We start from the raw sequence: 13,454 nt of genomic DNA on the forward strand, positions 1-13,454 counted from the left end.
TCGAGTATTCGTTAATTAATTAATTAATAGGTTTTTGTTTGAGCTAATTTTTTTGTGCATTCATAATTTAGTTTATAGTAGAGCTGTCAAAGGATTAATTTTTTTAATCGAGTTAATTACAGCTTAAACATTAATTAATCGTAATTCAAACCATCGGTAAAATATGCAATATTTTTCTGTAAATTATTGTTGGAATGGAAAGATAAGACACAAGACGGATATATACATTTAACATACGGTACACAAGTACGGTATTTATTTTAACAATAAAACAAGATGGCATTAACATTATTAACATTCTCTTAAAGCGATCCATGGATAGAAAGACTTGTACTTCTTAAAAGATAAATGTTAGTACAAGTTATAGAAATTTTATATTAAAACCCCTCTTAATGTTTTCGTTTTATTAAAATTTGTAAAATTTTCAATCAAAAAATAAACTACCGTTAGTAGCTCGCCATTGATGATGTCAATAATTACACAATGTTCACTCATGGTGTAACACATGAAATCAGTTGGACCCAAGCGCCAGCAGAGGGCGCCAAACACCAAAAAACAAGTAACAAGCGAACATTACGCTGCTGTCATTTTAATCTGTTTGAGCGGGGTATGTCGGTTAATTGCATCAAATATTTTAACGTGATTAATTACAAAAATTAATTACCGCCCGTTAACGCGATAATTTTGACAGCCCCAGTTTATAGGAATATGCGTTTGAACCATTTGTTCAGAGCAGTGTTTAAAAAAGTTTGAATTTTATAGCAATTAAGCTAGCGGACTTTTGCTATGTAAGTTAGCCAATTGTTCTTTATTTTTATTTAGATCTTCAATTCTTTATACCGTTTGAAGCTCAGCTCAGGTATTTTATGTTCCTTATCCGATTACTCGATCATTCGAACTAACTAGTTTATTTAACTAAAATAATCGATAGGTGCAGCCCTATAATGAATTAAATGCTAGTTTAACATAGTCTTAAGACGTAAAACCCCTCACAAGCACTATCAGAAAATTTTATATTTGTGCAAGAATATGCTATTGTGCTGCCTCTACATTGGATACGTTTTTTTTTTCTTTTCATAAATGATCAACGTTGCTAGGAAACTGTTATTATAACTGGCCTCCTTGTGGGCCCCCTTAAGTTGAGCTTTGTCTAAGCTCTTTATGAGGAAAAATACCTCCAGTGGGCGTCATTTGACACTGTACTGACATCTAGTGATAGCGCATGTATATAGTTTGAAGTAGGAGTGGCACTGGAGATGATAAATCACTGACGTTGTCTTCCAACAGAGACTCCAGGTTAATGTCCATCGGCGCAGGAGCTGATGAGGTCATGCTCGGAATTATCTGCAAATACATGGACATTCTCCCCAAGAAATAAGGATTTTCTCATCAATCGTCTTGGAAATGTGATATTATGAAACTAATTTTGACGAGGAGAACACGCTTATCACCTAAGTGCTTCATTTAACATGTGAATAATTAAGTCTACATTTGTAAATATCACCTCAAGACAAAAATTTGTGTTTCCGGTGTTTGAAAAACAAGACATTGTCAGTTTTAATTGAAGGAACCACCTGGTAAATGTTTATTGGTTAAAAAGATCTATTTACATTGAAAATACATTTCGTAGTCTGATATCTCTCAGAGAGAATTGTGTAACTTATTTACTCCCAGCGTTATGAAGATGACATTATAAACTGATTACAGTACACACTCGTTTCTCAAATTGTCAACGGTGGAATTTCTCATCTCTTCCATCCATGTAAATGTAATTTTCCTAAATTAGCTCTGTACATTAAGGGATTTATTATTCACAGGACAATATAACCGTTCGCAAGTCAGCTTTGGGCTTTTTTTTTTTTTTTTTTTAATGAACTTAAGCCATTCCGAGGTGTGTGATGGGACATTCAGAGTCCAAAAAGAGGTAGCCGTCACCTCAACTTGATGAACCAGTAGAGTACGAAGAAGACAAAAAGGCAGAAGAGCAACATGTAGCACAGTAGTTTGGTTTGACTGCCTCTAGAAAGCTTTTTGACTCTGCCGATGGTGGCGCCGAGAAGACCGCCTGTTGAATCGAAGTCGCTGTCCTAGTTTGGAAATTGAACACAAAAAAAAATCTCAATCCAAATAGTAGTTAACGCAGTGATTGAAATGCATTGTTAGTTTGATAAGAAATGCAGCTTCCACTGTTTTTTTTCTCCTTAAACTCAATGCCTTGATGTCTGAATTTACATTCAACAAATATACATCGAAAATATTGAGCAATACACAAGTACATCAACATTAGAGGAGTGCGAAATTTCCTGTTGTTAGAGTATTCGCGATTCGGCCGTGGAATATTCGAGAACGATTCACAAACATCCAAATTCCGATTACTGGAATATGCCAAGCGGAACTAAAACACAGTCAGCATGGTCTTCGGGATGCAATGAGGACCGGACCGAGAATAAACATCATGCTCAACTCACGCCGCTAGATAAAAAAACAGTAATACCGGACTGCGGCCGACAGCCGCTACAAACTACACCCACATAATGCTACGGGAGATATCACATGTATACAGAACTAGATGCGAAATGACAGACTCGGGGGCGTTAGTAAACAGCCGCCATCTTAAAGCAGTAGACTTCTCTGAAAGGCTGTTGTAGCAAACCTACTATTAACTTTTAATCTAAAATACTCCTATATTGGCTTGAATCTAACTTTGACATGTCAAAAGTAGACAGAAGGGAAATTATGGAATAACGGGAGCAATTTTAACGGTTGATTCACAACAAATTAATTGAATGTAGTGTAAAGCTGCTGATATAGACTTGGTACTTGAGTATTTTATTTACTGTTTTGAACCGTTACCTTGATACTGAAATAGTTTATTCAAACCTGAGAGGATTTTTGTACAATTTTAGTAACTACTTTACGAAACATTTAAAGCAGCTAATAGCTGGGGGTGGGGGGATTAATAATCGCTTTATAATCGAATCGTAGCCTCTGAAACGTAATTGAATCGTTAGGTGCCCCAAGATTCCCACCTTTAATCAACATAGTAACAAATATACTAACAATAAAATGAACAATACAACAACAACAAAACGGGAAGTTTTAAAACAATAAATACAAGAAATAGCTTTAAAAATTAAATATAAAATACAAAACTAAAGTAATAGTATGTAAAAATAAAATTGTTCGCCGTTTTTTTTAAACGTCGTCAGGCGGAGTTGCGGTATGAAGGAAGGAGTAGGTGGAAGGTTGCGGTCGTGTGCAGATGAGCGAAGTATTGCTCGTGTCGCGTTCAAGAACTGCTCGGATTTCTAGCCATCAGCCACCTTATCCATATGTGATGACCGTCAACCCTCCCCTCTGTGTTTTATTCCAATGTTTTTTTTTTCCAACACATTCTCGAGGACAGCAACCGTCAATCCTCCCCTCTGTTTTATTCCAACACATTCTCGAGGACAGCAAGGTGGCTGATGGCTAGAAATCCTAGCAGTTCTTGAATGCGACACGAGCAGCTATCCAACAGCGCCATGGTGCCAAGCAAGTTTATCGTCATCTCCAAACGAACTTCCGTCGCTTCAAAACAAGTTGATGGACTATTTTGTTTGACTATTTGAAAACAGAGAAACAGGCATTTTTTTTTTTTTTTTTTTTTTAGAAAAACTACAAAGGTAAATTAGAAAGCCCTCTAAGCCAGTTACCTTGTTGCTGAACTTGTTGCTAAATCCAAAAAGTCCCACACTGTGGCAGAGAAACTCATACTACCTGCCTGCAAAGCCATTGTCAGCGAGATGCTTGACCCTGATGCGTTTAAAGACATTGCTGAAGTCCCCCTTGTCTGATAATTCTGAGCTTTTTCAAGCCTAACTACTATCAAAAAAATAAAAGCAGAGAGAGACTGAGTGCTGTTGAAGAATCCTGCCAGAATATTTGCTTTGTGTTCATCTAAACAGACTCGTTTCACACTGAGTAAGTATGAATATTGAGAAATTTATAATAAAAAATAACGTACAGAAAGTAATTTTGGAACATTTTTTGTTTTGGTGTGCCGTGACTCAGAAAAGGTAGAAAAACACTGAAATGACGCCATCGATGGCAGTCAATGAGTTAATATCACGTGACTAAATAAGACATGCTTTTATTTTTAATAGGATGCCAGAACTCACCATCTCATCCAGCATTTTATTTTGGTACTTCACTTCCGTTCCTATATCGATAGACAACTGAAAACAAATGTTAAAAGTAAATAGTTTGCACAATAAGTAACGATTTAGAAACGGTAAGTTAAAAACTCCTTACACTTTTTAAAGCGCTGACTTTGGCTCTCAGTCCCTCCTGTAAATGTTCATTTTCCTCTTCGTACACACTGTATCCACTTGCAACATAGTTCCCAGATGCTGCTTCACCTAAATGAAAATTGAATAATGACAACATGTTTATTTGGCCGGTAATGAATCATAATTGCATGTAGAATGTAACTAAAGGATAAACGTGGAAGGCATACTTGCTAGCTACCCGGTGTCGTTAGCAACTGTGAACTTATTTACAAAAATGTCTTACCCAAGTTAGCGCGCCTCATTGTGAAACACTGACGTTAACGCTGTTTATCTGTCTTTGTGTTAATAATATATGTGAAGAATCATGAATATTAGGCCACATAAAATATTGTGAAGCTTTATCGGCCAGCCCCCGTCATTTACTTCCGATGCACGTTAGCATATGCCACGTCATTGTTCATTGAACGGAAGCTGAGGAGGACCAAAACATTTTGATAGAAAATTGATAGATATTGAGCATAAAACAGAAGATATATCAACGTAAGGTTGTTCAAAAGCATAAATACTAGTAACTGAGTTGAAAGAATAATATGAGGGATTTAAAATGAATAAAGATTAATGTTGGCTAGTGGTCATGGTTATAGACATCATATATCTTAAACTAGATGTTTGATGTGCACTGTGAGCCATTGGAGGTAAGCGTTATCAATTGTCGGCCGTTATAGGTCGGGGCAACTCGCTAAATTCAACGATAAGGTCAACGTTTGAAAAAGCTATAAATTGCTCAATTTTCAACGGGGTTTCAGATAGATTCATTTTTCATTTTCTTGAGAGATGCACTAAATTAACTACTTATTTGAAATTAAATATAGCAGTTTCAATATCCAGCCACACAATCATCACGTTCATGAACCAGCCTGTTTGCAAATCTGTCAAGAATTCAACGAGTGAACAGTATTCGTGGACCAGACTCAAAGTAAATCTCTGACGCAAGATGGTGCCAGTTACTTTCGCCGCAGACTCCGCCTTTAGACATCTAGCATAATATTTGTGATATCTATGGTCAGGGTTCTTAGTCCAAACGTTATTGACAGGGAGTAATAAAAGTGCATTTACATGCTTGTTCATACTACATGTTCAATGTATCTGCATTTATTTGGAAAACATTTTATCTGAAATTGTATTTCACCATTTAAAATATACCACTATTTTTTCCATCCTCCAACAAACAACTAAAACAGGGTTGTATAGACTTTTATAATTGTAAATGGCCGTGTCGCTGCTTTCATCCACCACTGACATTGAAACGTGACCATGATAAATTGGGCACAAATATGAAATATCATTTGTGGATTTAATAATGGTCTTAACTGCACATCCCTCAATTCTATATGAGATTGAAAAGAGCTCCTCCATATTTACAATATCCTGAAGATGCCATTAAGGATTGTTTTTGTTTCCTTTGCCAACCATACATAATCCCGCACTTTGCTTGGAACCAATATTTCAGGAGACAGCTTTTATGATACGGGAGATTAGAATGACAATCGTGACGTGGATATATGGTAAACTACTATTTCATAAATAAACATCTCTAAACCTTTATCTACCATAATGCCTCTGAAATCTCAGCCACTCATCCCTTTAGACACTGACAGGAGGTATTGCTATGTGACCTTGACACAGATGTCAAAGAAAGAGAAATATTGATTGAACTGTGAGCGTGAGTTCAATTTGCCTTTGTGGATTTGGGAGGATTAAATACATCCGATAACTCTTGAGGGTGGGAATAGATGTTTGAAGACAGTGTCTGCTGTATGTTGAAAGTATTTGCAACTATATGGAACTTCTTGTACGAAAAAATTTTGTTGTACAACAAGGTGAGAGTTTTTTGATATGTAGAGTGCAAACAGACCATGAAATAGAATTTTAAATTGAATTCTATTGTCGAAGCAGAACATGATAGAAGACTGTGACTATGTCTAAATTGGTCAAGTTTGATTGCTTTCATCCAACCATTTTACTCAGTCCAATTCATTTTCTTTTCAAATGAATGGTTTTCTTTCAAATGCTGGAAATGTTTCAGCAGAAAAATAAGCAAAAAAAGTCATCATGTTTTGTAATTTTGATTGTTTAGGTGAAATGTAACTGATTGTTTTAAATGTGTACATAATATTGGAATAAATTAAGCAAAGTCAAGTTAGTCAACCCCCTAATCAAACCCTGGCAGACTTAGTAATACTCGCAAATATTGCATAGTTGTCCATAGAATCGACATTATATCGGCATGAGATTATTTACGCCTCCATAAAGTTGATGTTTGTGGGGGAATAACAAACCGCACTGTTCATTTCAACTGACATAGACGTTTTTAAGAAGAAACGAAATAAGAAATGTATTTTTCCTGCAATTAATCTGGCAGTAGACTGATTGGATTAAACTTGTTCAAACTTTAGAACCCGTCTGGTAACATATTTCTTTGAGTCAAATCAACGCAAAAAAACAATGCAATCGTGAGTAATCTAGAAATAGATGAATGTGAGTAAACATTTTTAAGAAAAACTTCAGACCAACATTTACAACAGCCTTAAATGAGTCAGATCAACACAAAGAAATGAATCTCAATTGCAATTAATCTAGTATTAGATTACTGTAATTCAACTTTTATTTATTTATTTTTTTTAACTTCAGATCATTGCTAACAGATTTACTAGTGCCAAATCAACACAATGTCTAAAAAGATTAATTCATCTTCATGGATGTGACAATACACTGCTGGCCAAAAGTATTGGCCATCGTTTTACACAAAACTCCAAAAATTGGCTGGATAAAAGTATTGGCACCCTTAGAAAACTCGTGATGTTTCTCTAATTTGTGTAATTAACAGCACCTGTTACTTACCTGTGGCACATAACAGCTGGTGTCAATAACTAAATCACAATTACAGCCAATTAATATGGATTAAAGTTGACTCAACCTCTGTCCTTTGTCCTTGTGTGTACCACATTGAGCGTGGAGAAAAGAAAGAAGACCAAAGAACTTTCTGAGGACTTGAGAAGCAAAATTGGGAGGAAGCATGGGCAATTTCAAGGCTACAAGTCCATCTCCAAAGACCTTAATGTTCCTGTGTCTACCATGCGCAGTGTCATCAATAGGTGTAAAGCCCATGGCACTGTGGCTAACCTCCCTAGATGTGGACGGAAAAGAAAAATTGACGAGAGATTTCAACGAAACGTGCCGATGGTGGATAAAGAACTTTGACTAACATCCAAACAAGTTCAAGCTGTCCTGCAATCCGAGGATACAAGAGCGTCAACCCATCAAACCTAACCCCCGAACTATTTTTTTTTTTTAACTTTGTGTTAAAAATGGCCGCGAATACAGCGACTCCAAAGTAAACACTACAGACTTTCTATAAATAAAGGACTATTTACTTACGTTTGATCATGTAGAAAAGCTCTCCTCAGACACATTCTGCCATGTTAGCTGCACAACAACTGCAGCCGCTCTCCTATGACTCTTGTCTTTGCCGTGTAGTAAAGCATTATTTTGCCATATACGTGTTGACCATGTGGCAGCTACGTGCTCCTCCGACGTCGGCCGGTATGTCCGGCGGTCATTGTCCAGCTGCTTCCCCGCAAATGAGCTCTCCTGCAGCAGTGGAACGATGAGCTGTAACTTGCTCGCCACCAGGCGGGTTGCCGATCGTCGAAAACAATTGACAACCCCGCCGCCATGTGAAATAATCCGGGCTAGTTTTGTGTGATTTTTCGCTTCGAAAAGCGAAAATAAGACTTTGAGATGTCACTCGGTTCGGGTTAGCATGTCGGCTAGCTGTCACGCCTCTTGGTTTGTTTACATTCTCCGAAGCTGGGGCAGGGAAATGACAAAAACCCGACTAACTACTGTGGCATAAAATATCGTTCGCGAGGCGCGACAGTAAAGGTGAAGTTGACAGTTTTGACCATTATGGAGGAATTTTGCCATGTCGTACTGAATAAATGCAGTTTTGTCATTTCATATTCCACTTAGCACAAGACTGTTATTCGTCATGATCATACCATTTATTTAGCTATTGGGGAAAATACTTGGATAAAAAGAATATCCTGTAAAAAAAAAAAAATTGGAGTAGAGAGACTGAAACAATGACATTTTGCGGCTCTCTTCGTCGCATTTTCCCTTCTGAATAATTCCCCATCAATGGGCTGAATAGTAAAACAGATGAAACCACGACGTCATCCTCCTGTTGGGGACGCTAGAGCCCCATAATGGTAGGCGTGGCTAACCGGTAGATTAAAAGACTAATTTCTTGTCAACTACGCTTTGCCAAATTGTTTTATATAGTCAAATTGTCTCAAAATATGATTCTAATTCACATGATAATACTATTTAAGACTTTTTTTTCTCCTGTCATACGCACTTTAATGCCTCACCCGAATCGGAAAAACACAAAAAAATCAGATTTGTGCATTAAGACCTGCATGAACCTAGTCTACTTTTGACATAAAACACGAAGAAATGACATTTAACAATAAATACTATTTTCTGCATAACTAGGACGTAAAATCTGAAATTTGGAATATAGCCTATAATTATAGCAAAACCAAACTTTTACCTTATTATTGGCACTTTTTCATTTAGATTGGACCCAAGCAACACAAATAACATGATTAAAAGCCAGGAACAACATTAACCGTATTGGCCTGAATATAAAACGGTGTTTTATTTTTTTTTGCATTGAATTAAGATTGAAAAAGAGGGGGTCATCTTATATTCGCGGTCTAGACATTATACACATTCTCGACGCTAGATGACACCAGATATCATTGAAGCGATGATCTGTTATGACAGATCTCAGCTACTCTCCCCATTTACGACGCTAGATGGCGCCAGATATCATTGAAGCGATGTTCTGTCATGACAGATCTCGGCTACTAGTTTAACCAGTTTGCATTATTTTATTGCAATGTTTTTCCTTATTCAGATTTGTTTCAAGACTACAGTTACAGTTGGACTTCACTTTGATAGTTAATGCAGTTATTGCAATTTTGTTGTTTTATCACTATAGATTGGTTTATTTACATTTAAAAACCCAGAAGCCATTCATTTACGAATATGATTGCTCTTTAGTTTACATATTTAAATGTTCAGATATTAAGATTTGAATGAGGCAAAATAACATGCTTTTTCTCTCAAATATATTGTTATAATTATTTGTTTCAGATGTTCTGTAATTATTTTCTGTATAAAAATTAATCTGGTGTTCAAAAAGTCTTTTTCAAACTTGAGTCTTGAAAAAAAGGGGGTCGTCTTATAATCAGGGCAGTCTTATATTCGGGCCAATACGGTAATTTTTTTTCTGTACTGTAACATGGTGTAATCGTTATCGTAAGCCTTGTATTGCGTATCGTGAAATTCCCATAGGTTCCTACTCCGACTCATCATTAGCTTCTATTGATGTCTATCGCCTGTTCAACCACACGAAATCACGTAAACGACATTCTCGGAAATGTCCACTACAGAGGTCGGGCCATCGTCGTTAATAACCATTTTAATATCCTCCATTATGCATAAGGATCTCCTGTAGGCGTGGTAGCCATCTGGCAAGACAGGAGTGCAATTAATCTGAAAATGAGAAGTCTTCACCTCTCACTGCATACTCCTGCAGATTGAGCAGCTAATTTCTCCAGGAGAAGAAGCAATGAATGAGTCAGGAAAGATCAAAAGGATGCTTTCTACTATCTGGACATTTCAAGCATTAAAACTGGTTTAAACGAGAGAAAAACCTGATCACTTTTTACGTGGCGGGTCTTCGGGTTGTTGAATCCCCCTCGGAGCATCCCTGTCACTCCTCATCAGCGAGCTTATAACTCAAAGTAAAATAAGACGTCGCCTCACGGGAAACGCGTTATTATTCACTGCTATCGGCCTCTGGCTCGCTTGAGTGTCTGTTCTTGCAAAATTCTCCGCGTTCAATGCTTAAATTGAACTTTTATCGTTTGACGCTAACAGCAAAGATTTCAAATGCTAATGAAATATTGACTGATGGAATCATTGCCTTTTCACTGAATGTGTTTGTTCCAATTTTCCTATGAGAAAGAGCGGAATCGAAAGAATCGGCACCACATTTACAGCACAAAGAATCCTGTCATCAATCTGCATAATTCACAATTTGCTACGCTGATTTTGGCGTGAAGTGACTGATCATGTTTCCGTGCCATTGACAGTGATAGACATCCAATTTATTTAGATTTTGTGAGTGACTGCGTGAGCAAAAAAAAAGTTAGATTGCCATTTTTATTATTCAAAATGGATCGGACGTCTATCACCGTCAACGGCAGGTAATGAGATAAACAGGAGTAAAGTGTGAGTAGGTGTAAATCACCACTTTTATGACGATGCTATATCAGTTCTATGGACTATACGATACTTGCCGATAAGGACGTAGGTTTGCAAAGGGACGTTAGGGACATAACAATGCTTAAATTGTCCCCACCAACTTTTAAGAAACCTTATTTGCATTATAAATCACTTCAGTTATATGGATCATTTAGATGGTCTTCCCATAGGTTGTAAGGATAGAATTGACCTTATTATTACTTTCATTATGTCCAGACTTACATTTACCCCTTTTCAATTGCTGAATGTGGCAGTCCACCCCCCCCCCCCACGCATGTTTGATTGGCTGATGACTTGAACCTCCCCCCCTTCCCACCACAAACACACACACTCTCACAGTCTGTTAGAAATGCAACATGTCAACAACAATATCCCTTCTGAGAGAAGAGATATTCAAGGTTTTTTTTTTTTTCGGCCAGCAGCAGCCACGTCAATGTTTTGGAGGTGAGTAACACACCACTAATTTTGCTACTGAAAGTCCGACATGCATCAGAGTTCGCATAACATTAAACTGTGTGAATTTTCTAACCTTCAAAACTCGAGTAGGAAGCTGCTTAGAGAGAAATGTGTTTGAGTTTTCTGCTGGTAACGTGAATTAAACTGTGAGAAATGTAGTGAACCGAGGTTTACCCCCTTTCTCCAATTTTTATTTTATTTTTATGGTCATTAGCCTATCAATTGAATAGGTTAATATTTGTGAGAAATGTAGCCCTGACCCCCGTTCACCCAATCTGTTTGGTCTTATTAAGGTTCCGTCCCCAGCAAAAAGTGTACATGGAGGTTGTGCTGTTATATCGTCCCTACCAATATTGAGACCAAACCTACGCCCTTGCTTGCCGATATTAAAAAGACTGATGATTCGGGGTGTATTTTAAACAATAACACAGTTTGAATTCATTTAAATAGATTTAAAAAACACAAAGTGTATCTAAAAGATTTTCATCAGTTTTTGTTGTTGTTGTGTGTTTCAATTGATTTAATTGGATCTTTGCTTAACCAATCCATTTATCGATCCAGATCGATCATCGGTACACCTCTAGCTTTTACTATATGCAGCTGTTTCTTCCAAAATCATCAACATAAAAAACACAATTGACATGAAAACCCGTCTTTGGCAGCGACTCTAACATGCTAATTTGTTGCCATTCACTTACTGTTTTCTTTATCATTCTGTGTTAGTCCATAAGCATCAGCAAAATCCTAAAAACAATTGGTTATTTCTCTATTATAAATTCCATGCACGCAAGGGTCCCCGGCTCTCAAACGTAATAAATTGCGTCTTCGTTAGTATCAAGGGGTTAAGGCAATCTTATAATTGTGACTAATTGATTAGTGAAGGGAATACCAGTGCGATGGTTGCATTCATTACAAAGTTGAGAACTACTAATGGAGGTAATCATCTTTAACAACATCAAATGTTAATGTTATTTTGTTTACCATTCATTCAGATGACTTTCAGCAAGACGTGACCTGGAGTGGACTATCCTATTCGTCTCCCACCAATGGGTTTGGCAGAAGAGAAGACGAGTGCTGCCTCCTGGTGGGATGGATCATCAGGCAAGGTCAGCAACTGCACCAAAAAACTAGAAAATGTAATTTCTGAAGAAATTCCATAGGGGTGCTTTGCTCTCTCTGTCTCACATGGCTCACTTCCTGTTGATTTTCAGTACTTCATTTTCATTTTGGCGCATAGTTAACAGCGTTGCTATAATTAATATACGTTCATTTCCCCCCTGCCAGTCAACATGGATTGGATGCATAAGCGGAGTTTAAGGGGGGGCATTGCATGTAATTGACTTTCCTATATATGTATAAAAGTTGTAAAGCATTAAACCAAACAACAAAAATGAATGAAATGAACAAAAAATATATCTTTATAATGGGTCAAAATTATTTTGAACAGATCATATGACTAGCACCTTAGACGGTCATTTGCTTTGCCCAATATTTTTTTAAAAAATTTAGGGCATGGCAATTTTATTTTTTTAAATGATTATTTTTTTATACAGAAAATAATTACAGTACAAAATGATTATAACAATATATTTGAGAGAAAAAGCATGTTATTTTGCCTCATTCAAATCTTAATATCTGAACATTTAAATATGTAAACTAAAGTGCAATCACATTCGTAAATGAATGACTTCTGGTTTTTGAAATGTAAATAAACCAGTATATTGTGATAACACAACAAAATTGCAATAACTGCATTAACTATCAAAGTGAAGTCTAATTTGAGACTGCTGAATTCGAAGGTACACTGAAATTGCTGTTATGGTTATGCGGTCATTAGTATGCACTTGACACTGTGGGGAAGGCGTGAATGGTTATGTAAATTTGTCAATATTTATTATGGTGGGATGTTTGGGGCACTGGGGACACTTTATCTTTATCTTGCTCTGCACCAAGCACTTCAACGGGAACTAACTCATAGTATTGTTGGAACTCCAATCTGAATTTCGTTGTTATCTTGACAATGACAAATAAACTCTGAATCTAACTGTAACTGTAATCTTGAAACGAATCTGAATAAGGAAAAACATTGCAATAAAATAATGCAAACTGGTTAAACTTAAGAGTAGCTGAGATCCGTCATGACAGAACATCGCTTCAATGATATCTGGCGCCATCTAGCGTCGTGAATGGGTATAATGTCTAAACCGCGAATATAAGACGACCCCCACTTTTTCAGTCTTATTTCAATGCAAAAAACACCGTCTTATATTCGGGCCAATACGGTAAGTATTTTCTGTTACAAACAAAACAATGTTAATAAAGTTATAC

General features: G+C 36.8%; 2 protein-coding genes across 4 annotated transcripts in view; one reads left to right on the plus strand and one right to left on the minus strand.

Annotated features, from left to right (window-relative positions):
* The window catches only part of zgc:85777 (uncharacterized protein LOC405871 homolog), a 35,177-nt gene extending 31,536 nt beyond the window's left edge, over positions 1-3,641 (plus strand). For both annotated transcript variants that reach the window (XM_057828193.1, XM_057828194.1), the window contains exon 9: positions 1,288-3,641. In XM_057828193.1, coding sequence (XP_057684176.1) covers positions 1,288-1,378 — 91 coding nt within the window. In that variant the 3' untranslated portion in view covers positions 1,379-3,641. The remainder of the gene's footprint in view (positions 1-1,287) is intronic.
* bet1 (Bet1 golgi vesicular membrane trafficking protein) lies at positions 1,556-12,219 on the minus strand. Of its 2 annotated transcripts, none has more exons than XM_057828197.1 (4): positions 12,108-12,219; positions 4,294-4,400; positions 4,161-4,217; positions 1,556-2,087 (listed from the first exon to the last, which is right to left on the minus strand). In XM_057828197.1, exons 1-4 carry the CDS (start codon positions 12,112-12,114, stop codon positions 1,932-1,934), a joined length of 327 nt encoding a protein of 108 aa, XP_057684180.1. In that variant the 5' UTR covers positions 12,115-12,219; the 3' UTR covers positions 1,556-1,931. The 2 variants fall into 2 exon arrangements, with proteins under 2 accessions (XP_057684180.1, XP_057684179.1); XM_057828196.1 differs by lacking the exon at positions 12,108-12,219 and adding an exon at positions 4,555-4,732.
* Positions 12,220-13,454: the final 1,235 nt, after the last annotated feature.

The sequence above is a fragment of the Corythoichthys intestinalis genome, chromosome 22, assembly GCF_030265065.1.
Source record: "Corythoichthys intestinalis isolate RoL2023-P3 chromosome 22, ASM3026506v1, whole genome shotgun sequence".
Taxonomy (NCBI): Eukaryota; Metazoa; Chordata; class Actinopteri; order Syngnathiformes; family Syngnathidae; genus Corythoichthys; species Corythoichthys intestinalis.